The following is a 25,856-nucleotide window of genomic DNA, read 5'->3' as shown; positions in this document are numbered from 1 at the left end:
CAAAAAAAAAAAAGAGAGAATGAAAGATCATATTTGAAGAAATAATAGCTAAGGACTTCCTAGCTCTAAAGAAAAACCAACTAAAGTCTCATGTGCCAGAACTGAGGCATGTGGCCACTCCAAACCAAGCACTGTCTTAGAGAAATCAGGATATATCCATTAGCTGGGTCATCTTTATTCTCAGTTACATACAAAGGTTAGAGGTAGAGTAAGTGAGGGTTCTGCAGCAAGAAAGAAGAGTAGGGTAGGCAACTTGCAGGATGTGCTTCACCACAGATGTAGATAATTTCAATAGAAGAGGTACCCGACACCATTCAACATATACAGTAAAGAGCTTAAGAACTAAGAAAGGTAGGATCTTTTCAATCGGTAAAGCAAATCTACCCAAACTTTCATTTGACATCCTGATTACTGGCTAAACTTTAGAAGAGTTTTATTAAAGACAGGAACAATAAAGAAATGCCTGCCATCGCCCACTTCTATTATTTAACATTTTAACAAACACTAAAAATTAATGAGACAAAAAGAATTAGAGACACACAGAGAGGAATAGACATACATGGGATAGCAGCATAAGGATTGGAAAGGAGGGGTGAAAAAACCTATTACTTGCAGATAAACCAACCAACAAAACTAATAACAGTTTAGCAAGGCTGCTACAGGCAAAGTCAACATCAAAATTTTATGCTGGAAAGTATCATTAAAACATACTATTCACAAAAGCAACAAAGGTAGAAAATACCCAGAAGTTTAAGATAAACAACATATGTTAACACTTTATGGGGGCTATCATAAAATGTTATTAAAGAATAGAAGAGGTTTACCTCAACTGTATAAATTCAATGAAATGAAATACCAATAGAAATCCCAAAAGTTTTAAGAAAAAAATTCAGAGATACAAAAGTACAATTTTGAAAAAGAACAAAGAAGGAGGACATACATATTCCATCAAGTATTTCAAGTTCAAATTCATAACCTTTTTCAGTGTGGTTTTACCATAGTAACAGGTAAATAGAACAGAATAAAGCCCAGAAACAGACTCGTATCTACATGGGAACTTCATATTCAATATTGGCAGTGTCAGAAATCTTGTGTAAACTCTTCCTCTGCGCTGCCCGTGGGGGTGTCAGCCATCGATTGCTGGGCATCATGGCCATCCTCAGACCTCTGGTGAAGCCCAAGATCATTAAAAAGAGGACCAAGAAGTTCATCCAGCACCAGTCAGACCGATATGTCAAAATTAAGCGCAACTGGTGGAAACCCAGAGGCATTGACAATACGGTACACAGAAGATTCAAGGGCCAGATCTTGATGCCCAACATTGGTTACAGAAGCAACAAGAAAACAAAGCACATGCTGCCCAGTGGCTTCTGGAAGTTCCTAGTCCACAACTTCAAGGAGCTTGAAGTGCTGCTGATGTGCAGCAAATCTTATTATGCAGAGATTGCTCACAATGTATCCTCCAAGAACCACAAAGCCATTGTGGAAAGAGCAGCCCAGCTGGCCGTCAGAGTCACCAATCCCAATGCCAGGCTGTGTAGCGAGTAAAATGAATAAAGCGAGTAAAGATAGCTTGTGTGTGTCATATTTGTGTTAATAAAACCATAAAACTACAAAAAAAAGAGAAAGAAACCTTGTGTAAGGAAAAATTATTCAGTATTGTTTAGGAAATTGGTTAAATATTTGGAAAAATTTCATGCAACTAGATTATGACCCTAGTATACAAAATATACATCTCAGTATATAGTATATAATATTTGTATACTTCATATATAAAAATAAGTTCCACATGATACTGATAGAATCCTTTAAAAAATATCCTGAAATTGATATTAGCAAACTAAATCCAACAATATATTTTTAAAAAATCATTCACCATGATCAAATGGGATTTATTCCTGGGATGCAAGGGTGATTCAATATTTGCAAATCAATTAATGTGATACATCGCATCAAGAGAAAGGATAAAAACTATACAATCATTTCAGTAGATGCAGAAAAAGCATTTAATGAAGTACAATATCCATTCATGATAAAAAAAAAAATCCTCAACAAAGTAGGTTTAGAGGGAACATACCTCAACATAATAAAGGCCTTACTTGAAAACCCCACAGCTAACATTCAATGGTAAAAAACAGAGAGCTTTTCCCCTTAACTCAGGAACAAGACAAGGATGTCCACTCTCACCACTTTTATGCAACATAGTACTAGAAGTCCTAGCCACAGCAATCAGACAACAAAAAGAAATAAAAGGCATCCAAATTAGGAAGGAAGATGTAAAACTTATTTGCAGATAATATGAGACTATATACAGAAAAGCCTAAAGATTCCACCAAAAAAGAAAAAAAAAAACCTATTAGAACTGATAAACAAATTCAGTAAGGTCATAGGATACAAAATCAATGTATAGAAATCCATTGCATTTCTATACACTAATAATAAAATAGCAAAAAGAGAGATTAGGAAAACAGTCTCCTTTACTATTGCACCAAAAATACCTAGAAGTAAACTTAACAAAGGAAGTGAAATATCTCTACTCTGAAAACTATAAAAGATTGATGAAAGTGGGACACCTGGGTGGCTCAAAGTTTGATCATCTGCCTTTGGCTCAGGGTATGATCCCAGAGTCCCGGGAGCGAGTCCCACTTTGGGCTTCCTGCATGGAGCCTGCTTCTCCCTCTGCCTATGTCTCTGCCTCTCTCTCTCTCATGAATAAATAAATAAAATCTCAAAAAAAAAGATTGATGAAAGAAATTGAAGAGGACACAAACAAATGGAAACATATTCCATACTCATGTACTAGGAGAACAAGTATTGATAAAAATATCCATGCTACCCAAAGCAATCTATACATTTATTGCAATGCCTATTAAACTGTCAACAGTACTTTTCATAGGACTAAAACAAACAATCCTAAAATTTGTATGGAACCACAAAAGACCCCAAATAGCCAAAGCAGCCCTGAAAAAAGAAAAACAAAACTGGAAGTATCACAATACCAGATTTCAAAATATACTACAAAGCTATATTATCAAAACAGCATGGTACAGGCATAAAAAATAGACACATAGATCAAAATAATAGAATTGAAATCCAGAAATAAACTCGTGAGTATATGATCAATTAATCTTCTACGAAGGAGGTAAGGCTATCCTACGGGAAAAAGATAGTCTCTTTAACAAAAGATGCTGGGAAAACTGAAGAGCTATGTGGGAAAAAATAAAACTGGGTCACTTTCTTACACCATACAAAAGAATAAACTCAAAATGGATTAATGACCTAAATGTAAGACCTGAAACCATAAACATCCTAGAAGAGAGCAGAGGCAGTAATCTTTCTGACATCAACCATAGCAATATCTTTCTAGATATGTCTCCTGAGGCAAGGGAAACAAAATTAAAAATAAGCTATTGGGACTACATCAAAATAAAAAGTCGACACAGCATAGGAAACAATCAACAAAACTAAAAGACAACCTACTGATGGGAGAAACACTTGCAAGTGACATATCTAATAAAGGATTGGTATCCAAAATATATAGAGAACCGATACAGCTCAACATACATAAAAAAACATATAATCCAAATAAAAATGGGCAGAAGACATGAACAGACATTTCTCCAAAGCAGACAGCCAAATGGCCAATAGAAACATGAAAAGATGCTCAACATACTCATCATCAGGGAGATGCAAACCAAAACCATAATGAGATATCACCTCACACCTGTCAGAACGACTGAAGTCAAAAACACAAGAAACAAGTGTTGGCAAGTGTGCGGAGAAAAAAGAACCTCATGTACTATTGGTGGGAAGGCAAACTGATGCCTTACTGTGGAAAACAGTAAGTAGGTTCCTCAAAAAAATTAAAGAATTAAAGAATTAAAGAATTCTTTAGAATTCTTTAGAATTCTAGGATATGATCTAGTAATCACACTATGATTTCTTATTTACCCAAAGAATAAGAAAACACTGATTTGAAAAAATACATGCACCCCAATGCTTATTGCAGCATTATTTACAACAGCCAAAGTATGGAAGCAGCCCAAATGTTCATAGATAAATGAAAGGATAAAGATATGGTATATATACACAATGGAATTTTACTCAGCCATAAAAAAGAATAAAATCTTGCAGTTTGTGAAAACATGGTTGGAACTAGAGGGTATAATGCTAAGTGAAATATGCAGTTATAGAAAGACAAATACAATATGATTATACCTATACATGGAATTTAAGAAACAAAACAAAGAAACAAAGAAACAAGCAGACTCTTAACTCTAGAGAACAAACTGATGGTTACCAGAGGACGGGGTGGGCAGGGGGATGGGTGAAATAGGTGATGGAGATGAAGAGTCCACTTATTGTGATGAGCACTGAGTAATGTATGGAACTGTTGAATCACTATATTTTACATTTAAAACGAATATAACACTTATACAGAAATTAAAAACATATATAAATCTAAAAAATAAAAAATCTAAAAAATAAATCTAAAAAATCTAAAAAATTAATAATTTCAAAATATTGAAAATACAATTAGCATATGACCCAGCAATCCTACTTGTAGGTATTCATCTGAAGGAAATAATAATACTTTCTTGGGAAAAAAATAAAATATCCTAAAATTGAAAATCTAGGTCAAGAGCTATCATATAAATGGTATAAAGGACATTTTCAGTGTAGAAGCTGAAAGTAGTACCTAGTTAATCTACTTAGTTTATATCTGTGAGATGGATGAAGATTATGAGCCAGTTTTCTGAAAGGAATAAAGAGATGTGAAATATTTTTCTGAGGTCAAATGAATGCAACGGAATTCATTGTAGAAGAATTGAGGGTGGAAGAACCAGAAACAAACCGGTATGTAGGACCAGCAATACTGTGGGCATAATACCCAAGGTATGAAATAATCCCAGGGTTGGGAAATATTTCTGATACAAATTGAGGTAAACTTTAATTCATCAGGGCAAGTTGATGCCTCATTTCTAGCTCAAAGTGTCTATTGCAATTCTACTACATGCTGCTACAGGCCCCCAATTTGTCAGCGTCAACTGTTTGGTGCATTTTGAGTCCGGGCTACGGGTATCCTTTGCATTTTTGTGGTGTGTGTATTGGGGTTAGTACAAGGCCTTGCTACTTAGACGTGGTTTCCAGACCATCAGCTTCAGGCTCAACTTGGACCTTGTTAGAAATGCCGAGTCTCAACCCAATCCTACTGAATTAGAATCATCTTAACAAGATCCCCATACACACTGAAAAGTTTGAAAAATGTTTAAAACATAAAGAAAATTCTGTAAAGTTTGAAGAGAGAGATAGTAGCCATGCAATAGGCAAGGCAATGACCAGTCTCTGAGCTCCACCTGTCCCACACTCCCCATCAATCCGCAGATAAAATTTCATCCCTTGGGAAAAAGGCCATAACATCCCTTTCCCCCTGGGATCACTTCATCATCAGGTTTAATTATCTAAAACGTGATTCAGATGTCAGAACAAACAAAATTCACTCTAGGTGACTAGCATGGATGTCTTAACATCTACATATCAGGGCATAGAGAGAGAAGTGTGTGCTTGGGTGAAGTTTGCAATGAGAATTGATGGTAGAAAGAAGAGCTTTAACATTTTCATGGTTATCTAGTTTTATAATTCTTGTTTGCACCTTAAAAACAGTCACTCAAATCTCAGAGAAGCAGTTCTCAATCCTGACTGCACATTAGAATCACCTGAAAAATCCTTTCAAAAAAAAAAAAAAGAAAAGAAAAGAAGAAAGGACACCAAAGCCTCAATATCAGAGATTCTGGGCTAAACGGTCTGGAGTGTAGTCCAGGCACAGGTAATTTATAAAAGCTTCCCAGGTGATTCTAATAAGCAGCGATGGTTGCAATCTACTGTCTTAGTGGTTTGGGATGATTCATTGTAAGGCCCAGAGGCCTGGACACCTATGGAGCCCTAAGTGGTTTCTTTACAGCTTGCTGGTCATTGCCAATGGTTAGGATGACACTAATGACCAGGGTTTTAGGAGGAAAATGCTTTATATATTAGAAGTGATGTTGACAGAAAATAAGAGAGCCTAAAATTAAATGATACAGAGACACATATCCAAGGTATGTGTGAGTTAGAGAAATCTAGAGGGAAGTGCTAGAATGAGGCTGACACCCATCATCTCTCCCCTTGTTCCTCCCCATGTAGACCAGTGCTTAACATGCCCACCAGTTCTCTGGGGATCTTGTTGCAATGCAGATTCTGACCCAGTTGATCTGGGGGAAGGCTTGAGACTTAGCTGGACAGACTTAGCTACACACTAAGTGGTTGTGACTCACCCTCAAGGCTCTTCCTTGGGACTCAACCAAGAAGATGTCCTCCATCCTCCTAAAGAACAGATTCCATTGCGGTCCTTCATATGCAGAACCACTCTGCCCAAAGCCATTCTTAACCTCCCACTAGACAACTTTATCAGAGGACCAGGGACCATTGAGTTAGAATGGACTTCAAGGGTACCAAGTGTGGCCCGTTCACTACACAAGTGTGACAACGAGGTCAAGGGGGCAAAGGAGCTCCCAAGTTCACAGATGATAGAGGCAGAGCTGAACCTGGATGTAAAGCCAGAACATGAAAGCATCAGTTAAGGATTCTATGTATTTTTTTAAAAAATCAAAATAATTGCTTTGTGTTACTTTCTAAATGAAACACCACTTGATTGTCCTCAGGGCGCTTGTAGACAGATAAAGGAAAGAGCCAGAAAGGAGTATATAACTCTAAAGCTAGGTCCAGGGGATCCCTGCTGGCTCAGTGGTTGAGCATCTGCCTTCAGCCCAGGGCATGATCCTGGAGACCCGGGATCGAGTCCCCATATCGGGCTCCCTGCATGGAGCCTGCTTCTCCCTCTGCCTGTGTCTCTGCCTCTCTCTCTCTCTCTCTTGAAAAAATAAAATCTTAAAAAAAAAAATCTTTAAAGCTAGGTCCAGGGATCCCTCGGTGGCGCAGCGGTTTGGCGCCTGCCTTTGGCCCAGGGCGCGATCCTGGAGACCTAGGATCGAATCCCACGTCGGGCTCCTGATGCATGGAGCCTGCTTCTCCCTCTGCCTATGTCTCTGCCTCTCTCTCTCTCTCTGTGTGACTATCATAAATAAATAAAAATAAAATTAAAAAAAAGCTAGGTCCAATGACCTCTGACCCCTAAAATGGGGTAGATTTTATGCTGGAGAGCTTGCCTGTCCATTAGACCACACAGAAGCTATTCCTTTCTCATGGATTTCCATAAAGAAGACCCCAGCCCCCTTCCCCCGATGCTGCCCCATGAACTCCTCAGTCATCTTGTGCCACTTTCATGTTTTGGAATCCCCTCTCAAGTGATTCGCTAAATCCTACACAAGAATGATGTACACTCTTGCTCAATATTAAGAAGCTCTCATGCAACGCTGAAGACATATATTGTTCTTTCAAAGGACTCTGGGGGATGTAAGGATCATATGTATTCCCAGGACATTCAGAAGGATATTCAGGCAAAGGAGTGTGATTCTTGTTCTGTTACTTGTTACTATTGTGGCCTCTCTGAAGAGCAGAAGGAGTGGTAATGAAATCGGCAGACCCCAGAAATCGGCCTTCTGGGTCCTGGGGTCCTCGATGTGGCTGGGTCAGTGGCCACGCGGGCTCCTAGCTACCTCCTTCCCTTGCCACACTGTCTAAGCCAGACTTGTTACCACCGTTTCTGACCTCAAAGCTCAGGACAGGGCTGAGATTCCCCAGCCATTACCATACTATCTTGCTCCCAGTGGCTACCTGGGTCTGGAATTAAGAACCAACCACTGGGAAATCACTCTGAATGCCACGAGTCTGAATATGAAATACCAGCACCACCAGAGGCTGCTCCGGGAAGGAGGTTTGCTGGGCTCCCGTCTGCCTCCTCCACTCCACCTTGGCTTGGGTTTTGTCTCCTATTTTTGTGTTCCTGGTAAATCCAATTATATATTTATCTCCATTACTGTAGGCCACCTCAGCACTTTCTTGGGAATTAGGTTGTCTGGAGTGGGCAGAGCAGCACATACATACCTTTGCTGTCAGAGGATCAGGGTTAAGCTCATTTTCATTTCTGTGATATCTCGAAAGATCACAGAGTATTTTCTTAGTGCCTGGGCAGAGAGTCAGGAAGGAGCTGGAAGGTGAAGCACCACACTGCAGCCAGGGGTGATGCTTGAGCAACGAGGCCGGGCCTCGCTTTACATGTTTCTCATTGTACTTTATTTTCTTAATTGCCTTAATGGGCATGCGGTGTACTGCAAAATGAAGTGACATTGTTTTCCTTGTTTGCTGTAATTCACAGAGAGCCGGTTTGATCATGAAACCCAGGGACTTTTCAATTCCATTGATCTTGGGGCGGAGAGAAGGGATTCTTTTCAAGCATTCATTTTGAAGGATGTGCTCAGCAATGAATTCAAAGCCTATAAAGGGGAAAAAAAACCCCATGTTTCTTCACCATCGTGTTTCACAATAGCTATTAGATGACCACACCATCATCAAAGCCGTGGAAAATGTGTTTGCGGAGGGGGGTGGGGGTGAGTGGGGTGTCGGGGCTTCATGAGTAGCACTTGGCCAAGGAGACCGAGTCGGACACCCCATCCAGAGGCTGAAGGGGATGCTTGAACCTGGGAGGGTCCAGGCTTCGTTCAGGCTCGCATGATCCGGGAAGATGTGCAGGGGGGCCCGGCTCTGGGTTGCCTGGCATCGACTGTGAGTTCCCAGCAGCGGCCTGGCGTCCCGGTCTCTAGTGGGACGTGAGCAGCCACACACACGCGGTGGCGGGCTCGGACAGTGGGGTCTGGGCGCCCCGGAGAGCCGAGAGGCCTTTGGCACGGACAAGGGGGTGGCTCCCCAGCAGCAGCGGGGAGCGGGGAGGGGGGGACAGCCGGAGCCTAGGCCTGGCCAGGGCGCCCCCCTGCAGGTCCAGCTGCAGACCCGCCCGCGGCCCCGCCCCGCCCCGCCCCCCCGGCCCCTCCCACCCCGCCGCCCGGGGGCGCCCGCTTGCACCGCGACCCACCCGACCCCGCGCTGCAGGGGCTCCCGCGCTGCAGAGGCTCCCGCGCCCGTGCCCCGGGGCGCCATGGGCGAGCTCCCGTTCTTCAGGGCGCACGCGGCCTTGCACCCGGACCACCTGTGGATCTGGGAGACGTCCGTGTACGTGGACGAGAACCAGCGCACCTGGCTGCCCGTAACCATCGAGGTACAGCCGCCCCGGGGCGGGCCGGGCGCGCGGCGTGGGCATCCGGGGTGGGACCACCTGCCCCGACTCCCAGGGGCGGGCGGGGGGGTGGGGGGCAGCGGAGCCTGCTTCACCCGGAACGCAGCGGTGCAGACGCCGAATTAGGAACAAAGGTAAAAAAAAAATATCATGGTAGCTCTGCAGGATGTGAGAGGCCTGGAATCCCAGGTCCCCACCACCGTGTCTCTTGGCATTTAAATCTCTGGTTAGGGCACAGGACACCAAGACCACAAAGTGGAGGTTTTTGCATTGTCCTCATAGATCCTGCGTGAAACATACCCCTAGCCCAATGTGGGGCAGGCTTTGTGTCCATGTGATTGAAAGGGCCTGTTTTCTTAATATGTAAAGTTTTTTTTTTTTTTAATTTTTATTTATTTATGATAGTAACAGAGGGAGAGAGAGAGAGAGGCAGAGACACAGGCAGAGGGAGAAGCAGGCTCCATGCACCGAGAGCCCGACATGGGATTCGATCCGGGGTCCCCAGGATCGCGCCCTGGGCCAAAGGCAGGCGCCAAACCGCGGCGCCACCCAGGGATCCCTGTAAAGTTTTTTTTTAAAGATTTTATTTATTTATTCACAAAAGACAGAGAGAGAGAGGCAGAGGGAGAAGCAGGCTCCATGCAGGGAGCCCTACATGGGACTCGATTCCGGGACTCCAGGATCACACCCTGGGCTGCAGGCCGTGCTAAACCGCTGAGCCACCGGGGCTGCCCTTAATATGTAAAGATTGACTTAAAACCAATAAGAAGGGATCCCTGGGTGGCTCAGCGGTTTAGCACCTGCCTTTGGCCCGGGGCGCGATCCTGGAGTCCCGGAATCGAATCCCACGTCGGGCTCCCGGTGCATGAAGCCTGCTTCTCCCTCTGCCTGTGTCTCTGCCTCTCTCTCTCTCTCTGTGTGACTATCATAAATAAATTTAAAAAAAAAATAAAAAAAAATAAGAAAAAAATGAACACGCAGACTAAAAGTGGTCTAGAGGCTCTAGAAAACTATAAACGAACACAGCAAGAATGGTGATTTCCACTCATATCTTGCAGGATGATCTGAATTATTTAACAATTCTAATTTATCTCATAGATGGGAAATTAAAAACAAAAAACAAATTAAAAACAAAAAACAAAAAATGATTTCCACTTTGGAAAAGTAGTTCTTGAGCAGACACGAATGCCTAGTTTATAGACCCAGCCTGCTTTCCAGGCTATGAGGTTTTGTGGGGAATGTGATAAAATCCTGCTACTCAGCAAGCTGATGCTTGCTGAGGGGTGCAGAACAATAAAATAATTGAAGCTGGTGGTAAGTTGTGTAAGGATGAGAGGCAGTAACGAGTGGCGTGGGGTCTACAGGCAAGACCCCGTCAGAGAATTAATTTGCATTTGTTTGTCATGCTTTTGTCCAATCATTTTATTTGAAACCTTTGTAAGTCTCACTTTTAGATATGCGGGCCTCATGTGTATTTCATAGAGCTGGATTTTGCAGAAATTTGTCCCTGTAGATAAAAAGTTGTGCAGAAACCTATCTAAGGAAGGGTGTGAGCCGCGTGTAGATCTCAGCGAGAATGTTCCAGGCAGAGGACCACAGATGCAAGAGATTACTGGGGATGTGGCATGTCCTGGAAAGAGCAAGAAGGCCTTTGTGGGAGGTGGAGGAACAGGGTGGGAGGTGGAGGACTGAAGAGATGAGGGAGGCACGGGCCCACATTAGTGGGTCTGTGGACCATGGTAAAGGCTGCAGTTTCTTCTGCCCACAATGAGAAGCCACTGGAGGGTGTCAAACAGGAGGTGACATGATTTTTAGACGCACACCCTGGCTGCTGTGCTGTGAGCTGATCGTGGGGCACATGACCAACGAGGTGGCAGGTTAGCTTACTGCAGTAGAGGGGCACTGGTGGAGATGGGGAAAAGTGGTCTCTCACCTGATTGTGGGTGCTGGGGAAATTTGTTTCAATGGGGCATTTGTGGGCACCTGGCTGGCTCAGTCGGTGGGGCAAGCGACTCCTGATCTCAGGGTTGTGGGTTCAAGCCCCGTGTTGGGTGTAGAGATTACTTAAAAAAAAATTTTTTTTAATGAATAAATAAAAGGGGCTGGGCTCTGTGACAAAATAAAGAAGAATCAAAGAAACTGCAGCTAAGGAAGCTCAGGGACGAATGTTCAGTTTGTCAGGAAGACGTGGGCCTGGTGTGGCCCCGTCTGGGTGTCTAGACTCATGTGAGTGCCGGTCATCTCCGCCTGGCCCGATGCCTGAGAGGGGCATGCATGGCGCAAGGGGTGAAGTTGCTGGGAAGAGTGATCGCCAGCATTTCAGATGTCAGCTGGGCCGTGAGGGTGGCAGGAAGGACCCTGGGTATTTGGGTGCTGGGGAGCCTGGGCCCTGAAGGCATGCCCTGGTCTTCCCTTCCCTTCAGACGGAGAGCAGCCTCCAGGTACTCATGCGTCAGGAAGATGTCCCCCTAGGGGAGGCCATGTGCCCCAGCCTGCTAGCCCCATGCCTGCTGCCTTCCATGTGGCAGCTCTACCCTGGAAGAAGATACCGAGGCTCAGACTCCAGTTTCTGGCGCATAGTGTACCACATTGAGGCAAGTGTGTCCTCCTCCTGGACACCGTCGAGTCATCTTGGGTGGGCCTGTCCTGTCCTCCTCACCTCCCCCGGCCCCCATGTCTGGCCTCTGAGGTCAATCCATTCCCTCCATCTCTCACCAAAAGCTAAACAAGTAGAAGGAGTTTACAACTGCAGGTTTTTCAAGGATTGGACTGGGGAGACATCAGAAGACATTGACTGGGCCACCTTCTGAGGTCTCAGCCACAGGGAGGCCTCTCGGATGGGCAGTCAGGGGGTGAAGGCTGGTGGGAGGAGGGGCTCCTCGAATCCCCCGCCCCCAGGCAGGTTCCTGCCTGCTGCTCCGAGCTCCTGGAAGGCCCGGGAGGCAGGAATAGAAGGATGGAAGGAGACTTCCTAGGGCCCGGGCCTCTCACCCGCTTCTCCCGTGCAGCTCAGTGGCATGGAGGACATGCTCCTGGAGCAGCTGCCAGACCTGGAGGATGAGTGACCAGGTGAGTACCTTCGGGGCCCAGCACCTGTTGGTCCAGAGTGCCCAGGTCGGGATGAAGGACCACCCTTCTCGCATGAAGGCAGTGCTGACTCCCACCCCGACGGAACTGTCCTCTGAGGGTCTCAGGGTCCCTGCTCTCCCCATTACCACACTGGGGGCTAGTCAGTTGTCCGCGGCCCCCTTCCCCGCAGGGGTGCACGTCTGTACAGCGCCTCTCACGTTATGGGTGCTCCCACTTGATCATCACCTCGACTGAGCTGGGAATTACTCGATTTCCTAGGTTACAAAAACGAGCCTCGAGGAAGCACCATAACTGGGGCAGGTCACAGAGCCGGGTTCCCAATCCCAGTGCGCTGACACCAGGCCGCTCGCTCTCTTGGTCATCTGCCCCGGCTCAGACGCAGGGGCTCAGCCCTGGGGGCCCAGGCCGACCCCCAAGCTCCCCGTCCAGACTCCCCCCAGCAGCTCCGCTCGCACCCACCCTCCACCCCGGCCCTCGCCCGTGCCACATCCTCCCCTTTGCCTTTGACTCTGTCTTCTCTTAGCCCAGGTCCCGCGCTCCTGTCTCCTCCTGCATCCCCCGAGGCCACGTCCTGCTGGCCCGCAGAGGGGATGTTCGTGCTTGCGGTCACCTTCGTTTACCGGCTGTGCGTGTCCTGTTCCAGTACTCCCCAGTCCGGGGGGGATTGGGGGGCCGAGGATGAGCCCTACACAGGGCCTGCTGGACCTGCCTGTGGCCCCCCAGTCTCCCCCGCCGGCAGGTTGGCACTGGAGAGGTTGGTACGGCATCCTCCGGGTGTCCCAGCAGCACCTGGCCTCTGGTTTTCCCCACGCCCTGATGGTTTTTGGCCTCTGTCTCCATTCTGCCCCTCCCAGTAACTAGTGTCGCCTGTCACATACCCGTGGCTGCTTCTCAGTCTGTTCCCTCAGCTCCCTGTGCCCCTGGCTGCAGGGGAGAGCAGGCCCGCTCACTTGAGCCTGGGCCAGGCTTTCCAACCCCTGCACCAGCTGTGTGACAGGCGGCATGTCTGCACAGGCCCCTGCCTGCAAAAGCCCCCCCTGCGCAGGTGGGCACAGGTGCAGGTCACAGGAAGGCCCGAGAGGAGCCCAGATCTGTGCCCAGGACCTGGAAGCCCGCTAGTCCACAGTCCCCAGCTCACAACCGAGCGGGGGGCTGAGCAGGCGAGACCAGACACCCTCGGTCACCCATCTGTGGAGGGACAGAGGGACAGAGGGTGCAGGGGCTGCTTTTAAATGCTGCCCACACACCCGGATGTCACGAAGTTGTATGTAGTGTGAACACTTTGTAATGTTGATTAATTAAATGTAAAACAGTTTGTCTACCTCAGTGCCCAACCAGCTTCTATTCGTGACCTAGATGCCAGAGGAGAGAATCAGGGACAGGCCGTCGGTCACCAGAGAAGACATTTTTTTTTTAAGATTTTATTTTATTTATTCATGAGAGACACAGAGCGAGAGCGAAAGGCAGAGACACAGGCAGAGGAGAAGCAGGCTCCATGCAGGGAGCCCGATGTGGGACTCAATCCCGGGTCTCCAGGATCACGCCCTGGGCTGCAGGCAGCGCTAAACCGCTGCACCACTGGGGCTGCCCCAGAGAAGACATTTTGGAAGGGAAAGAATACTCATGAATTCATTGTGTTTCTTTTACTTTGGTGATAAGGCTAGAATTTTTTTTTTTCCTATAATCCAAAATCTCAAAACCCCAGTGTTCTTGGAGGGAGTAAGTGACCTCAGAAAGTCTTTGCCAGCAGCTCCTTGCATTCAAGGTCACACCCTCTGGTCCCCCCCTCCCTGCTCTGGCACCCATGGGCTCTGTCCTGACATGTGTAGTTCCAGGGCCACCAGGAGTCCCTGTTCCCACTCGCAGCTGTCCCCAGCTCCCCAGGCCTCAGCTGGAGGGAGTCCCTTTCCTACAGCCCAGCCCACCCCATGCCCTGTCCCCGCCTGCTTCCATCACAAGATTAGCTGCCCCCGCCCCCGCCCCAGGAGCCGGTAAATAGGGCCTCAGGTATCACAGAGGGATGCTTCCAGTAGAAGGAATCCATCCTGTGTGGTGCATGGGTCCTCCCCACTTGTGTGTGGCCAGAGTCCGTAGCTTCTTCGTCACAGAGAGGTATGGGGGTAATGATGTGTATACTGTTAGGTACCTAATAAGAGCATCATAGGAGGAAAGCACCGCTTCTCCTATTTTATATTCCTTGATCCCAGTCTTACGAGGACAGGTGAACGTTGGACACCACATGTGACAGGGTTTGTGCCTCTTGTGATTGGAACCCCATTGGCTTGCATGGTGCTTGCCAGCGTAAGAGTCTGGTGTGTGGGAGCTGTCCGTAGGCAGACCCCTCTTGGTAGGGACAACATCAGGATGTCAGAACAGGAGAAACGTCGGAGATCAGCCAATTGCTTCATTTTAGGAACTGGCCCAGGAAGAGGAAAGTTTGGGCAGACTGTGTCCCTCTCACTCCCACCCCTCATTCATGTGTTGATGCCCTAACATCCAGGCCCCATGTGGGGCATTTGGGAAATGGTTAGGATTAGCTGAGGTCACGAGGGTGGGACCCCATGATAGGATTAGTGCCCTGAGAAGAAGAGGAAGACACAGAAAGAGCAGCTCTCCATGCACAAGCCCCAAGGCAAGGCCAAGTTGAGGACACAAGGAGCCAACAGCTGTCTATAGGCCAGGAAGAAAGTTCTCGAAGGTCCTCACCAACTGCCCAGTCTGCTGGCACCCTCTGGAACCTTGAGAAATAAATGTGTGTTGTTTAAGCCTTCCAGTCTCTGGTATTTTGTTCTAGAAGCCCAAGCAGACTGACTGGTCTTGTTCCAAATGCTTGTTTCGGAAACGTCTGATCCACACTGGGAGCTCTGCTGGGTGCCACAGATAGAGCAGTGACCAGAGCACAGGCCCTGCTATCACGTAGCTTTCGTTTGGGGGGAAAAAAAGACCAACAAGAAGCTTATGTGCACAGTGCTACAGAGGAAACCAAACAGGGTGATCTGACGGGGTTAGGTCCAATGGGGAAGAAGTGGGGGTGGCCTACGAAGATAGGACCTTGAGAATGAGAGAGAGCTAGCTTCTTAAACCAGGGAAGAGAGTCCCAGGGTAAGGAAATGATGCCTGTGGTGCAGGTTTAATTTGAAATTAGAAACAGCCAAAGGATTCCTGCTCGTTAAAAGAAAGGCTGTTTTATAAGAATAAGTGGCCCTAATGAAATAACTAAATACATCGAAGAATCTACTGTTTTCCATGGCAAGAGGGACTTTGAGCGTTGGCTGAGACAGTTGGGTGGAGAGTGGGGCCCCCGCTTGAGGCGAGGATGTGGCTTGGACAAAGGGGAATGTACCAGAGCCCTGCTCCAGCCTGTGTCGAGTTTGAGAGGCCTGTGATTCCTCCAGTTGTGAGTGTTGATGGGCTGTTGATTGAACATGAATCCAGAACACAGGTCAAGACTAAAAAGATAAGGGACACCTGGGTGGTTCATTGGTTGAGCATCTGCCTTTGGGTCCGGTCGTGATCCTGGGGTTCTGGGATCGAGTCCAGCCTCGGGCTCCCTGCATGGAGCCTGCTTCTCCCTCTGCCTCTGCCTCTGTGTGTGTGTGTCTCTCATGAATAGATAAACCTTTAAAAAACAGAGAGAGAGAGAGAGAGAGAGATGAAGACCATGGAACACACTGTTGGGGGCTGAGGAAAGAAGAGTGACAGTGGGATCTGGTCCCTAGAGACTAATGGTGTCGTCAGGGAGTTTAGTGCTGTGACAGGGGTGAACGAGCGAGAAGGGGAGGCAAGGAGGGATGACATGGCTCTGGACTTAATCGGCGGGGCTCAGAGAAGCCTGGCTTCCAGGGTGTTGGGGGGCAAAGTGGGTATCGAGCCTGGGTGTATGCACAGAATGAAGAGCTCCGCAGAAAGGGACAAACCAATGAGGCAGAATGGGGGGCAGGGGGTGCAAAGAACATTCCTGAAGCTAACAGAGATGAACTGGGGTGCAAACCTGCGGTGCCTGGCATCAGATGCAGCTGCTCCCGTGGTTTTCAATACCATGCCGATCCTGCTTCCTTCCCCCTCCCACACACAAAACGGGGGTCCACTTCTTTTGTTTTGCCAAAGTATTTTATTTTATTAATTTAAATTTCAACTTTTTTAAAAAGATTTTGTTTATTCATGAGAGACGCAGAGAGAGAGGCAGAGACATGGAGGAAGAAGCAGGCTCCCTGCAGGGGAGCCCGATGCAAGGCTCGATCCCAGGACCATGACCTGAGTCAATGACAGATACGCCATCACTGAACCACCCAGGCATCCCGTGCCAAGTATTTTAAATATTTGGTAATTTTGCCCACAAGCCTTTTATTACGTATCTTTACATATAAGACTTTTATTCCTGATAACCACCATAACATTATCACACTAACAAAATTCATTGTGATTCCTTTTTTTTTCCCTATTTAAAAAAAAAAATTTATTGGAGTTCAATTTGCCAACACGTAGCATAACACCCAGTGCTCATCCAGCCAAGTGCCCCCCTCCGTGCCTTAATACCCTCTGATAGCCAGTCTGTTTTCAGATGTCCTCACTGGTCTCAAATGTCTTTCCACGGTTGGTCTAAACCAAGGCACAGACGGTGTGTGGTTGATGTGTCTCAGGTCTCTTGTCATCTGTGCCTTGGTTTTTATTTAAGTCTACATTGTATGTTTCAGGAATTTATAGTTTTAATCATAAAGGTTTGGCACATTCTTGTCGAAACTATTCTCAGGCATTTTATTTATTTTTGTTATTGCAATGCTGTCTTTCCTTTTGTCATCTTTAACAGGACGTTGCCTGGAGGGTGGTACCTATGTGCGTATAAAATCCCTATTGTTTCCAATATGTCAATGTCCTAGTCTGTTATTACTAAATTATCTCATTGTTTATAGTAGTTTTAATTTACTCTTTGGGTATTCCAGATGTATAATGAAGTATCTGCAAATAGAGAGATTATTACCTCTTCTTCTCTAATTATGTGGTTGTAACTCCTTTCGCTTGTCTGATACCTCCAGCACTATGGTAAGTAGTGGAGGTATTAGGCATTCTTTTATTTTCTTAAATTTAACCGGAGAGCCTCTAGAGTTTCCCCATTAAGTATAATCCTGGCTTTGGAGCTTAAATATTTGTATTTTATCACATTAAAGAAGCATCTTTCAATTCCTTTTTTTAGAAGTTTAACGTGAATGGGTTTTTTGCATGCCTTTTTCTTTTCTTTTCTTTTTTTGATTTTTTATTGGTGTTCAATTTGCCAACATATAGAATAACAGAGTTAGGAGTCTCTCATGTTCTCTCTCCCTTTCTGATATTTCCCACTCATTTTTTCTCCTTTTCCCTTTATTCCCTTTCACTATTTTTTATATTCCCCAAATGAATGAGAGCATGTAATGTTTGTCCTTCTCCGATTGACTTACTTCACTCAGCATAATACCCTCCAGTTCCCTCCACGTTGAAGCAAATGGTGGATATTTGTTGTTTCTAATGGCTGAGGAATGTTCCATTGTATACATAGACCACATAAGGAGATGATCATATGATATTGCCTTGAACTCTAATAATACCATATTTTTTTTTTAAGATTTTATTTATTCATGAGAGACAGAGAGAGAGGCAGAGGGAGAAGCAGGCTCCATGCAGGGAGCCTGATGTGGGACTCGGGATCGTGCCCTGAGCTGAAGGCAGATGCTCAACCACTGAGCCACCCAGGCGTCCCATAATACCATATTAATATTAGGTTATTGACTGTTTCTTGCATTCCTGGAATGCCAGACCAGTTGGTCATGATATATAAGGTGTTGATGGTGAATCTCTTTGCTGATATTTTATTTAAAAGATTTTATTCATAAGAGACACACAGAGAGAGGTAGAGACATAGGCAGAGAGAGAAGCAGGCTCCCTGCAGGGACCCCAATGCTGAACTAGATCCCAGGACTCTGGGATTGTGACCTTAGCCAAATGCAGATGCTCAACCACTGAACCACCCAGGTGCCCCTTTACTTAACATTTTTGCACCATAGTGGAAGTGTTCTGGATCCCCCCCTTCAGTTTTTGTCAAGTTTTAGCATCAAAGTTATATTCACTTTATAACAATAATTTCAAGACTTCTTGTGTTGTATCCTGTAAGAGTGCAGGTTACATTAGAATTTTTTTTAAGCTTGATAGAATTCCTTTATGAATCCATTCAAGCCTGGTCCCTTTTTAGAAAGAGCATTTGTAGAATTTTCTATTTCTGTAAAAATCGATCTGTTTAAGTTTTCTCTCTCTACTGGGGTCAATTTAAGTTAAATCAATTTTCCTAGGAAAGCATCAGTTTCATCTAGGTTTTATATTTTCTTTTTATAGTTATTCACAATAGTCTCTTAAGTTTTAATATTCTCTGGGTGATTATTGCCCCCTGTCATTTCCTATTTTGTCTTTTTTGTGTTTCATCGCACTTCATAAAATTAAGTTTGTCTACTTTATTTCCCAAAGACCCAACTTTCTGATTCACTTATGCTATTTTTTTTTGTTTTGTTTTTTGTTTTTCTAGCTCACTGACATCTGTTTCTATCTTTCCTTCTTTATTTATGTACTCTCATTTTCCTTTTCTCTTTTTCTAGCTATTTTATTTATTTTTTTTAATTTTTTTTATTTACTTATGATAGTCACACACACACACACACAGAGAGAGAGAGGCAGAGACACAGGCGGAGGGAGAAGCAGGCTCCATCAGGGAGCCTGATGTGGGACTCGATCCCAGGTCTCCAGATCACGCCCTGGGCTGAAGGCGGTGCTAAACCGCTGAGCCACCCTGGCTGCCCTAGGAGTTTTATTTAAATATAATTGACATACCATACAATTCACATATTTAAAGTGTCCAATTCAGTTGTTTTTTGCATATTTACAGAGTTGTACCACCATTACCATGATCAATTTTAGAACATTTTCATTACCTCAAAAAACAAACAAAAACTATGTAATCACTAGCAGTTACTCCATAATACCACCAAATTTCTCAGCACCAGACGATCACTAGTCTCCTTTCTACCTCTATAGATTTGCTTATTCTAGATATTTCATCTAAATGGAATCCTTTAATATGGTCTTCTGTGACTGGATTCTTTAGTATAATATTTTCAAAGTTCATACGTGTTATAGCATGTATCAGTATTTCATTCCTTTTTATGATCAAATAATATTCCATCATATGAATATTCCACATTTTATAAATTCATGGACATTCGAGTTATTTCCACTTTTACTATTATAAATAATACTGCTGCAAACATTCACGTGTAAGTTTTTGTGTGGACATATTTTTTGCTGTTGATTTTTTGAAAGGATTTTATTTATTTGAGAGAGAGAACCCAAAGAGGGATGGAGAAGCAGATTCCTCACTGAGCAGGGAACCCAACTCAGGGTTCAATCCCAGGACCCTGAGCTACCTAGGTGGCCCATGGACATATGTTTTTATTTCTCTTGGTTATATACCTGGGAGTGGAATTATTGGGTCATATGGTAACTTGTTTTTGACTTTGTGAGGAATTACCAGATTGTTTTCCAAAGTGGCTGCACATTCCCACCAGCAGTATGTGAGCATTCTAATAACTCCACATCCTTGTCAACACTTATTATGTGGCTCTCGGATTCTAGCCATCTAGTCAGTGTAAAATGGTATCGAATTGTGGTGTTGATCTGAACGTCCCTGATAGCTAATGATATCTATACATTTTCATGTGATTTTTGGCCATTTGTATCTTCTTTGGAGAAATGCCTGTTAAGATGAATTGCCTATTTTTTTAAATAAATTTATTTTTTATTGGTGTTCAATTTGTCAACATACAGAATAACACCCAGTGCTCATCCCGTCAAGTGCCCACCTCAGTGCCCGCCACCCAGTCACCCCCACCCCCCGCCCACCTCCCCTTCCACCACCCCTAGTTCGTTTCCCAGAGTTAGGAAGGTATAATCAATGTATAACGTATTTCAGGTATATGACAAAATGATCAAATATTTGTACATATTGCCAGATGATCACCACAATAAGTCTAGTTACCACCCATTACCATAAACAGTTATGAAATTTTTTCTTATGAGAACTTTTAATATTACTTTGTTAGCAACTTTTAAATATGCAATACAGTATTACTAACTATAGCCACCATGCTGTACATTGCATCTCTGCGATTCATATATTGCTCATTTTTTAAAAATGGGATTATTTTCTCTTTTTATTACTGAATTATAAGAGTTCTTTATATATTTGGATTCAACTCCCTTATCAAAAGTAATTTATCGGGATCCCTGGGTGGCGCAGCGGTTTGGCGCCTGCCTTTGGCCCAGGGCGCGATTCTGGAGACCCGGGATCGAATCCCACGTCGGGCTCCCGGTGCATGGAGCCTGCTTCTCCCTCTGCCTGTGTCTCTGCCTCTCTCTCTCTCTCTCTCTGTGACTATCATGAATAAATAAAATCTTTAAAAAAAAAAGTAATTTATCAATATTCTCCTAATCTGTGTCATCTTCTCTTTTGTTTGATAGTGTCCTTTAAGCACAAAACTTCTTAATTTTGATGAATTCTAATTTACTTTTTCTTTTATCACTTGTGTCTTTAATAGTATATCTAAGAAAGCTTTGCCTGACCCAAGTCATGAAGGTTTGCTCTACATTTTCTTCTAAGAGTTTTATGGTTTAAATTCTTACATTAAAGTCTGTAGTCCATTTTGAGTTGACTTTTATGTATGGTATGAGGTAGAGATCCATGCATATAGTAAGTTGCCTCAGTGTCATTTGTTGAAAGGACTATCCCCCCCCACCGCATTGAATTGTCTTGGCACTTTTGTCAAAAATTGACTGTAAAAGTAAGGTTAATGTTTGGATTCTCAGTTCTCTTCTGTTGATATATACACATCCATCCTTATGTCAATACTACACTGTCTTGATTACTATGTCTTTGTGATAAGTTTTGAAATTGAGAAGTGTGAGTGTTCCAATCTTGTTCTTTTTCAAGATTATTTTCATTATTCTGGGTCCCTTGAATTTCCATATGAATTTCAAAGTCAGCTTATCAGTTTCTACAACGAAGTCAGGGAGATTTGAGAAGAGATTGTGTTGAATCTATAGGCCAATGTGTAGAAAATTCCTATCTCTAATCTGCTCAGGCTGCTGTAATCAAATACCATAGATTGGATGTTTTGTTTCCATGGTTATGTTTATACTAATATCTCAGGGTGGTGTCCTTTCTCCTTTTAAAAATGCTATTGGTTGTGCTCACTTCAGCAGCACATATACTAAAATTGGAACATTATAGGGAATATTAGAATGGCCCCTGCACAAGGATAACCTGAAAATTCCTGAAGCATTCTAGATTTTTAAAAAATACTGTTGGTTGTAACACTGTCCAAAGAACTTCCTGGAATGATGAAAATGTTCTTTATTTGTGTTCTCCAGTATGGAAGCTACTGGATGCATATGAAATGAAATGTGAATGGTGACTAATCTAATTGAGAAACTGAATTCAAAATTAAGTCAATTAACTTAAGTTTAAATAGCCATACATGGCTGGTGGCTACCATGTAGGATGGTGCAGACCTTTTTTTAATCACTTACTATGAACAATATTGAAATTAGTAACCTCTTCTTTCCCCTCTCTTCCTTCTCCCTGAAGTATTTAATGTGCTATCTATTCAGTGCTAAATGAAACCTTTAAGGCAACCAGCAAACTTACTTTCTCTATAATATTTCCCTTCTCTGCCCATTTTCAATAGCTCAATTACATCTTGGTTATCAGAGGATGTTACAAATACATAGTATTTTTCACACTGTGCCCACTGCTCTTCATTCTACCATTAAATATGTTCAGTGCTCATCAGTTGTTCTTAGGAAAAGCTTCTCTCAGATTTTCTTGATTGTCTGAAGCATATTGGTTAGTACATTACTCAGGAAGGGCCCACAGGAGCATTATTCCCTGATTACCTCAACTTCACCATGGTTTGTAGCCTTTATACTTGATGGTCACTTTGGCTAAATTAAAAAAAAAATTGGCTCACATTTTCTTTCTCGGGTATCTGTATTATGTTATTTCATCTTTTCCATTGTGTTTTAACCTTAGAGTGTTCTGTGAAGATGTATTACCTTGCAAGTTACTTGGTGGTTTTACCTTATGCCAAAAGGATTTCTATTCTGTGAAGTCTAATAACTTTAATAGACTGTGTCTTGCAGTTGACTATTCTGGTCCAGGCACAGCATGTTCCCTTTAAACAGACAGGTTCAAGTTAGTGTGTGTATATGTTTTCAGGAAAGTTTTTCTTTAATAGCTGTTTTTATTTGTTCCTCTCTACTGCCTTATTTTTACTTTCTTCTTGTTGGGGGGCGGAGCTATTATGCATATGTTGGATCATCTTTACCTCTCTTCTGTATCCATTGCTATTGCTTGAATCCTTTAGATCTTTTTCTTCTGATTTTCTTTTTATGTTTTCACTTTATATACTATTTCTCTTCTTCTATCATAGTTACTCTGCTTGTGTTTGAAGATCCCAGAAAACCATGCCACTATCACAACCTTGCCCTGATTTTCAAGTTGCTTTGTTAGTGTTGTTGTATTTTGCTCACACAACTTTTTTTTACAAAGGGTAAATACCTTTAGAGGAATGCTAATTCTAAAAGATTCTTCCCCAACTCTTTACACCAGAGAAGTTCATGTGAATTGGTCCAGTGAAATCACTGTCAGTGAGTGGATCCTCCTAGTATTGGCAGGTGAACCTACTATGGAAAATACCATTTACAAAATTTAGTGACGTATTTTCCAAGAAAATGCTCTTACAAATACTTTACTACAATTGCCATTCAGAGTTGAAACTTGAAGCTATTAAACTGAACATTTCAATATGGAAGAGCTTTTTGCACAAACTCAGCTTTTGGAAACTGGTCAAGATGACACAGTACTTACACAGCAGGTTCATTGGTTGAGGTGCTGATGACATAGGCCTCTGGGCTTGGAGGGCCAAAAAAGCTGGAATCTCAGGAACTCTGACCTGATGATTCCTCCCCCTGACAGTCACCTACCAACCAAGGACACCAAGAAGCCATGTTCACTTCACTGCCTGCTCAGTTGGATTGTATTGGGTTAAATATCTTAATGTCTCATTTCTACTGATCCTCCAACCCTTGGGAGTCATGGACAATCACAGTAAACCTTCATCTTGGAAGGCACGCACAAATTTAGCCTATCCTGTAGAAAAATAATAGACTCTGCTCATAATTTGATAATTATGTCTGGTTCATCATGAAATACCCTGCATTTGCTGTACTCTATACATCAGTGGGGGAACTCTATCCTTTAGACCTGATTTAATTTAGCCTGACTCCTGCCATCTCTATGTCACCTTTCACTGTCTCTCCAGAGACTTCAGTGGGGTCTCACACTTATCATCATCATCCCCCCCTTACTCCAGAGCTGCAGCATCTACTGATCTAGTTTGGTTTATGGATGCTCTCTCACATCTCTCATTCTTATTCCATACCTATCACTCCACCTCACACTGGGCACTGCTTGGATGTCTTCACCATTGGGATGCAGGTGACAGACTTTGGGGGCTTGTCTGGAGTGAAGTTTGAGGGTTTGGGGAGGTTTGTGGGTTAATCTTCAGACGATGCCCAAAAGTGGATATTAGACACTTGTTTTGAAACAAATCTCTCAGTCATGGTTACAGCATCATCCCTCCACTCCCCACTAAGCCCATTGCCTCATCTTTCTGGGCTCCCCCCTCCCTCCCAGACCCTTCCTTCCTTCATATAGCTAATCCTGCAAAAACTAACATTCTTACTTTGTGTGTGCAGAACAACTTGGTTCTGTTTGCCTGGGGCTAGCTTTTCAGCGATTCAATGCTGCATCCCTGTGTATTGCTACATAAAAGACGATTCCAAAAAGAAACTGTGTGTCTCTCCTAGAAGCCAGAGCTGCTGTGGCCAATTACCTGTTCTCTCTTTACTCTCCTTTCTTTTTCTGTCTCCTTTCTTCCTAGTAGACACACTGAGAGTGTTGAGAAGGAAGAAGGGCGAGAGAGAGCCCATTAAGGAACAATTACTGGAAATCAGGTGGGATGTGGGTCTGCTGTGGGAAGTCCTGGGGTCCTCTAGGAGCAAGTAGAGGCCAGGAAAGGGGCCTGAGCCAGGCTCAGGGATGAAGCAAGCCCACCTGGCCATAAAGGAAGCATTGTAAGAACCTACCCTAAGGGGAGATATTATTATACTGATGCTTCTTTTACACACATGAGAATTGAGTCTTAGACTCCACACTTGGCTCCAAGTTAACAGAGCTGGTCAGCAGCAGACGTGGAGTACAGCAGGCTCCTGGCTCTAGTCCATGCTCTCAGTCACAGTGCTGCTACCACTGTGAACTCAGAAGACAAACATACTTAGATAGAATGCCAGTCAGCCCTCTGACTCAAACCCACAGTAAAGTGCTTCACCTCACAGTGCCTCCGTTTCCTTACCCACAATGAGACCGGGGCACTGAAACCTATCTCATGATGTTGTTTTAAAGATTAAATCAGCCAGCAGGGGCTCCTGGGTGGCTTAGTGGTTGAGAGTCTGCCTTCGGCTCAGGGGGTGATCCCGGGATCAAGTCCCTCACCAGGTTCCCCACAGGGAGCCTGCTTCTCCCTCTGCCTATGTCTCTGCCTCTCTCACTGTGTCTCTCATGAATAAATAAATAATTTTTTTTAAAAATCAGCCAGCAGATGGGAAGCCTTGCACATAGTAGATTCAATAAAAATCAGTATTCCTTCTTTATGATATTTTCTGTATTTGGTGGGAAGGGTCATTGAGTGTGCTTTTAAGGAGGAAAAGATCAAAAACTTTCTAAGATTATTTTACTTTGTAAAGAGTCATAAAAGGCATTGAGGGACAAACCAAATGTCTGGCTGCTCTTTTATTTTGATTAATATAATTTAAACAGGAAGGAAAGAATGTTGGTTTGTAGCTAGAAATGAAGAAATGTTGCAAGAACAATGCAATTTGCTCTGTAAAAAAAAATCACACAATTGGCGTATTGAAGGGCTCGCCTTTAAAAACATGACATATAATCACAAATAATTAGGTCGATTTTTGCTCCAAGTTACAACTGCCTTTTTTCAACATTTCTGCTTTCTTTGGAGACTGTAGAACAGGCTGACAAGCACCCCCAGCCCCCATTGGCTCCAGGCTACCTAGGAATGAATTTATCCAGGTGTTACTGCCACAGGAGGAAAAGGTAAAGTTGAAATAACACCACACTATTTGCTTTGTGGCTGCTTAAAACAAAGGTCTTTGCATATTTAAAGAAGAGAATGAAATCTGTATATTACGTATTTTTATTCTCATATTTTTGCACAGTCCTTTTTCTTCAAAACAGAAATGTATAAATACTGTATCCTGAACTTCGTTCATTATTCCTGGGTTTTCCTTTTTTTTTTAGATTTTTTTTATTCATGAGAGACACACAGAGGAGGCAGAGACACAGGCAGAGGGAGAAGCAGGCTCCATGCAGGGAACCCGATGTGGG

At 43.9% G+C, this 25,856-nt stretch overlaps 2 protein-coding genes and 1 non-coding gene across 3 annotated transcripts; all 3 read left to right on the top strand.

Annotated features, from left to right (window-relative positions):
• The first annotated feature begins 1,149 nt into the window (after nt 1–1,149).
• LOC140639561 (large ribosomal subunit protein eL32-like) lies at nt 1,150–1,548 on the top strand. Its single transcript, XM_072837762.1, has one exon. It carries the CDS (start codon nt 1,150–1,152, stop codon nt 1,546–1,548), a length of 399 nt encoding a protein of 132 aa, XP_072693863.1.
• Nucleotides 1,549–9,091: 7,543 nt separating this feature from the next.
• Nucleotides 9,092–15,065, top strand: TCL1A (TCL1 family AKT coactivator A). The gene is made up of 4 exons (XM_072837751.1): nt 9,092–9,211; nt 11,653–11,823; nt 12,238–12,298; nt 12,843–15,065. The coding sequence occupies exons 1-3, from the start codon at nt 9,092–9,094 to the stop codon at nt 12,292–12,294; spliced, it is 348 nt and encodes a 115-aa protein (XP_072693852.1). The 3' UTR covers nt 12,295–12,298; nt 12,843–15,065.
• Nucleotides 15,066–21,579: 6,514 nt separating this feature from the next.
• LOC140640690 (U6 spliceosomal RNA) lies at nt 21,580–21,686 on the top strand. Its single transcript, XR_012037334.1, has one exon. It is a non-coding gene; the product is annotated as a U6 spliceosomal RNA (small nuclear RNA).
• The last annotated feature ends 4,170 nt before the right edge of the window (nt 21,687–25,856 follow it).

Source organism: Canis lupus, chromosome 9, assembly GCF_048164855.1.
Source record: "Canis lupus baileyi chromosome 9, mCanLup2.hap1, whole genome shotgun sequence".
NCBI lineage: Eukaryota > Metazoa > Chordata > Mammalia > Carnivora > Canidae > Canis > Canis lupus.
The sequence above is the reverse complement of the archived record's forward strand: the minus strand, read 5'-3'. Positions and strand labels throughout refer to the sequence as shown.

Coding starts and splice junctions, on each gene's coding strand:
- LOC140639561 (XM_072837762.1), top strand. CDS start 1,150: ATGGCCATCCTCAGACCTCTGGTGAAGCCCAAGATCATTAAAAAGAGG.
- TCL1A (XM_072837751.1), top strand. CDS start 9,092: ATGGGCGAGCTCCCGTTCTTCAGGGCGCACGCGGCCTTGCACCCGGAC. Junction 9,212..11,652: donor GGCTGCCCGTAACCATCGAG/GTACAGCCGCCC, acceptor CCTTCCCTTCAG/ACGGAGAGCAGCCTCCAGGT. Junction 11,824..12,237: donor GCATAGTGTACCACATTGAG/GCAAGTGTGTCC, acceptor TCTCCCGTGCAG/CTCAGTGGCATGGAGGACAT.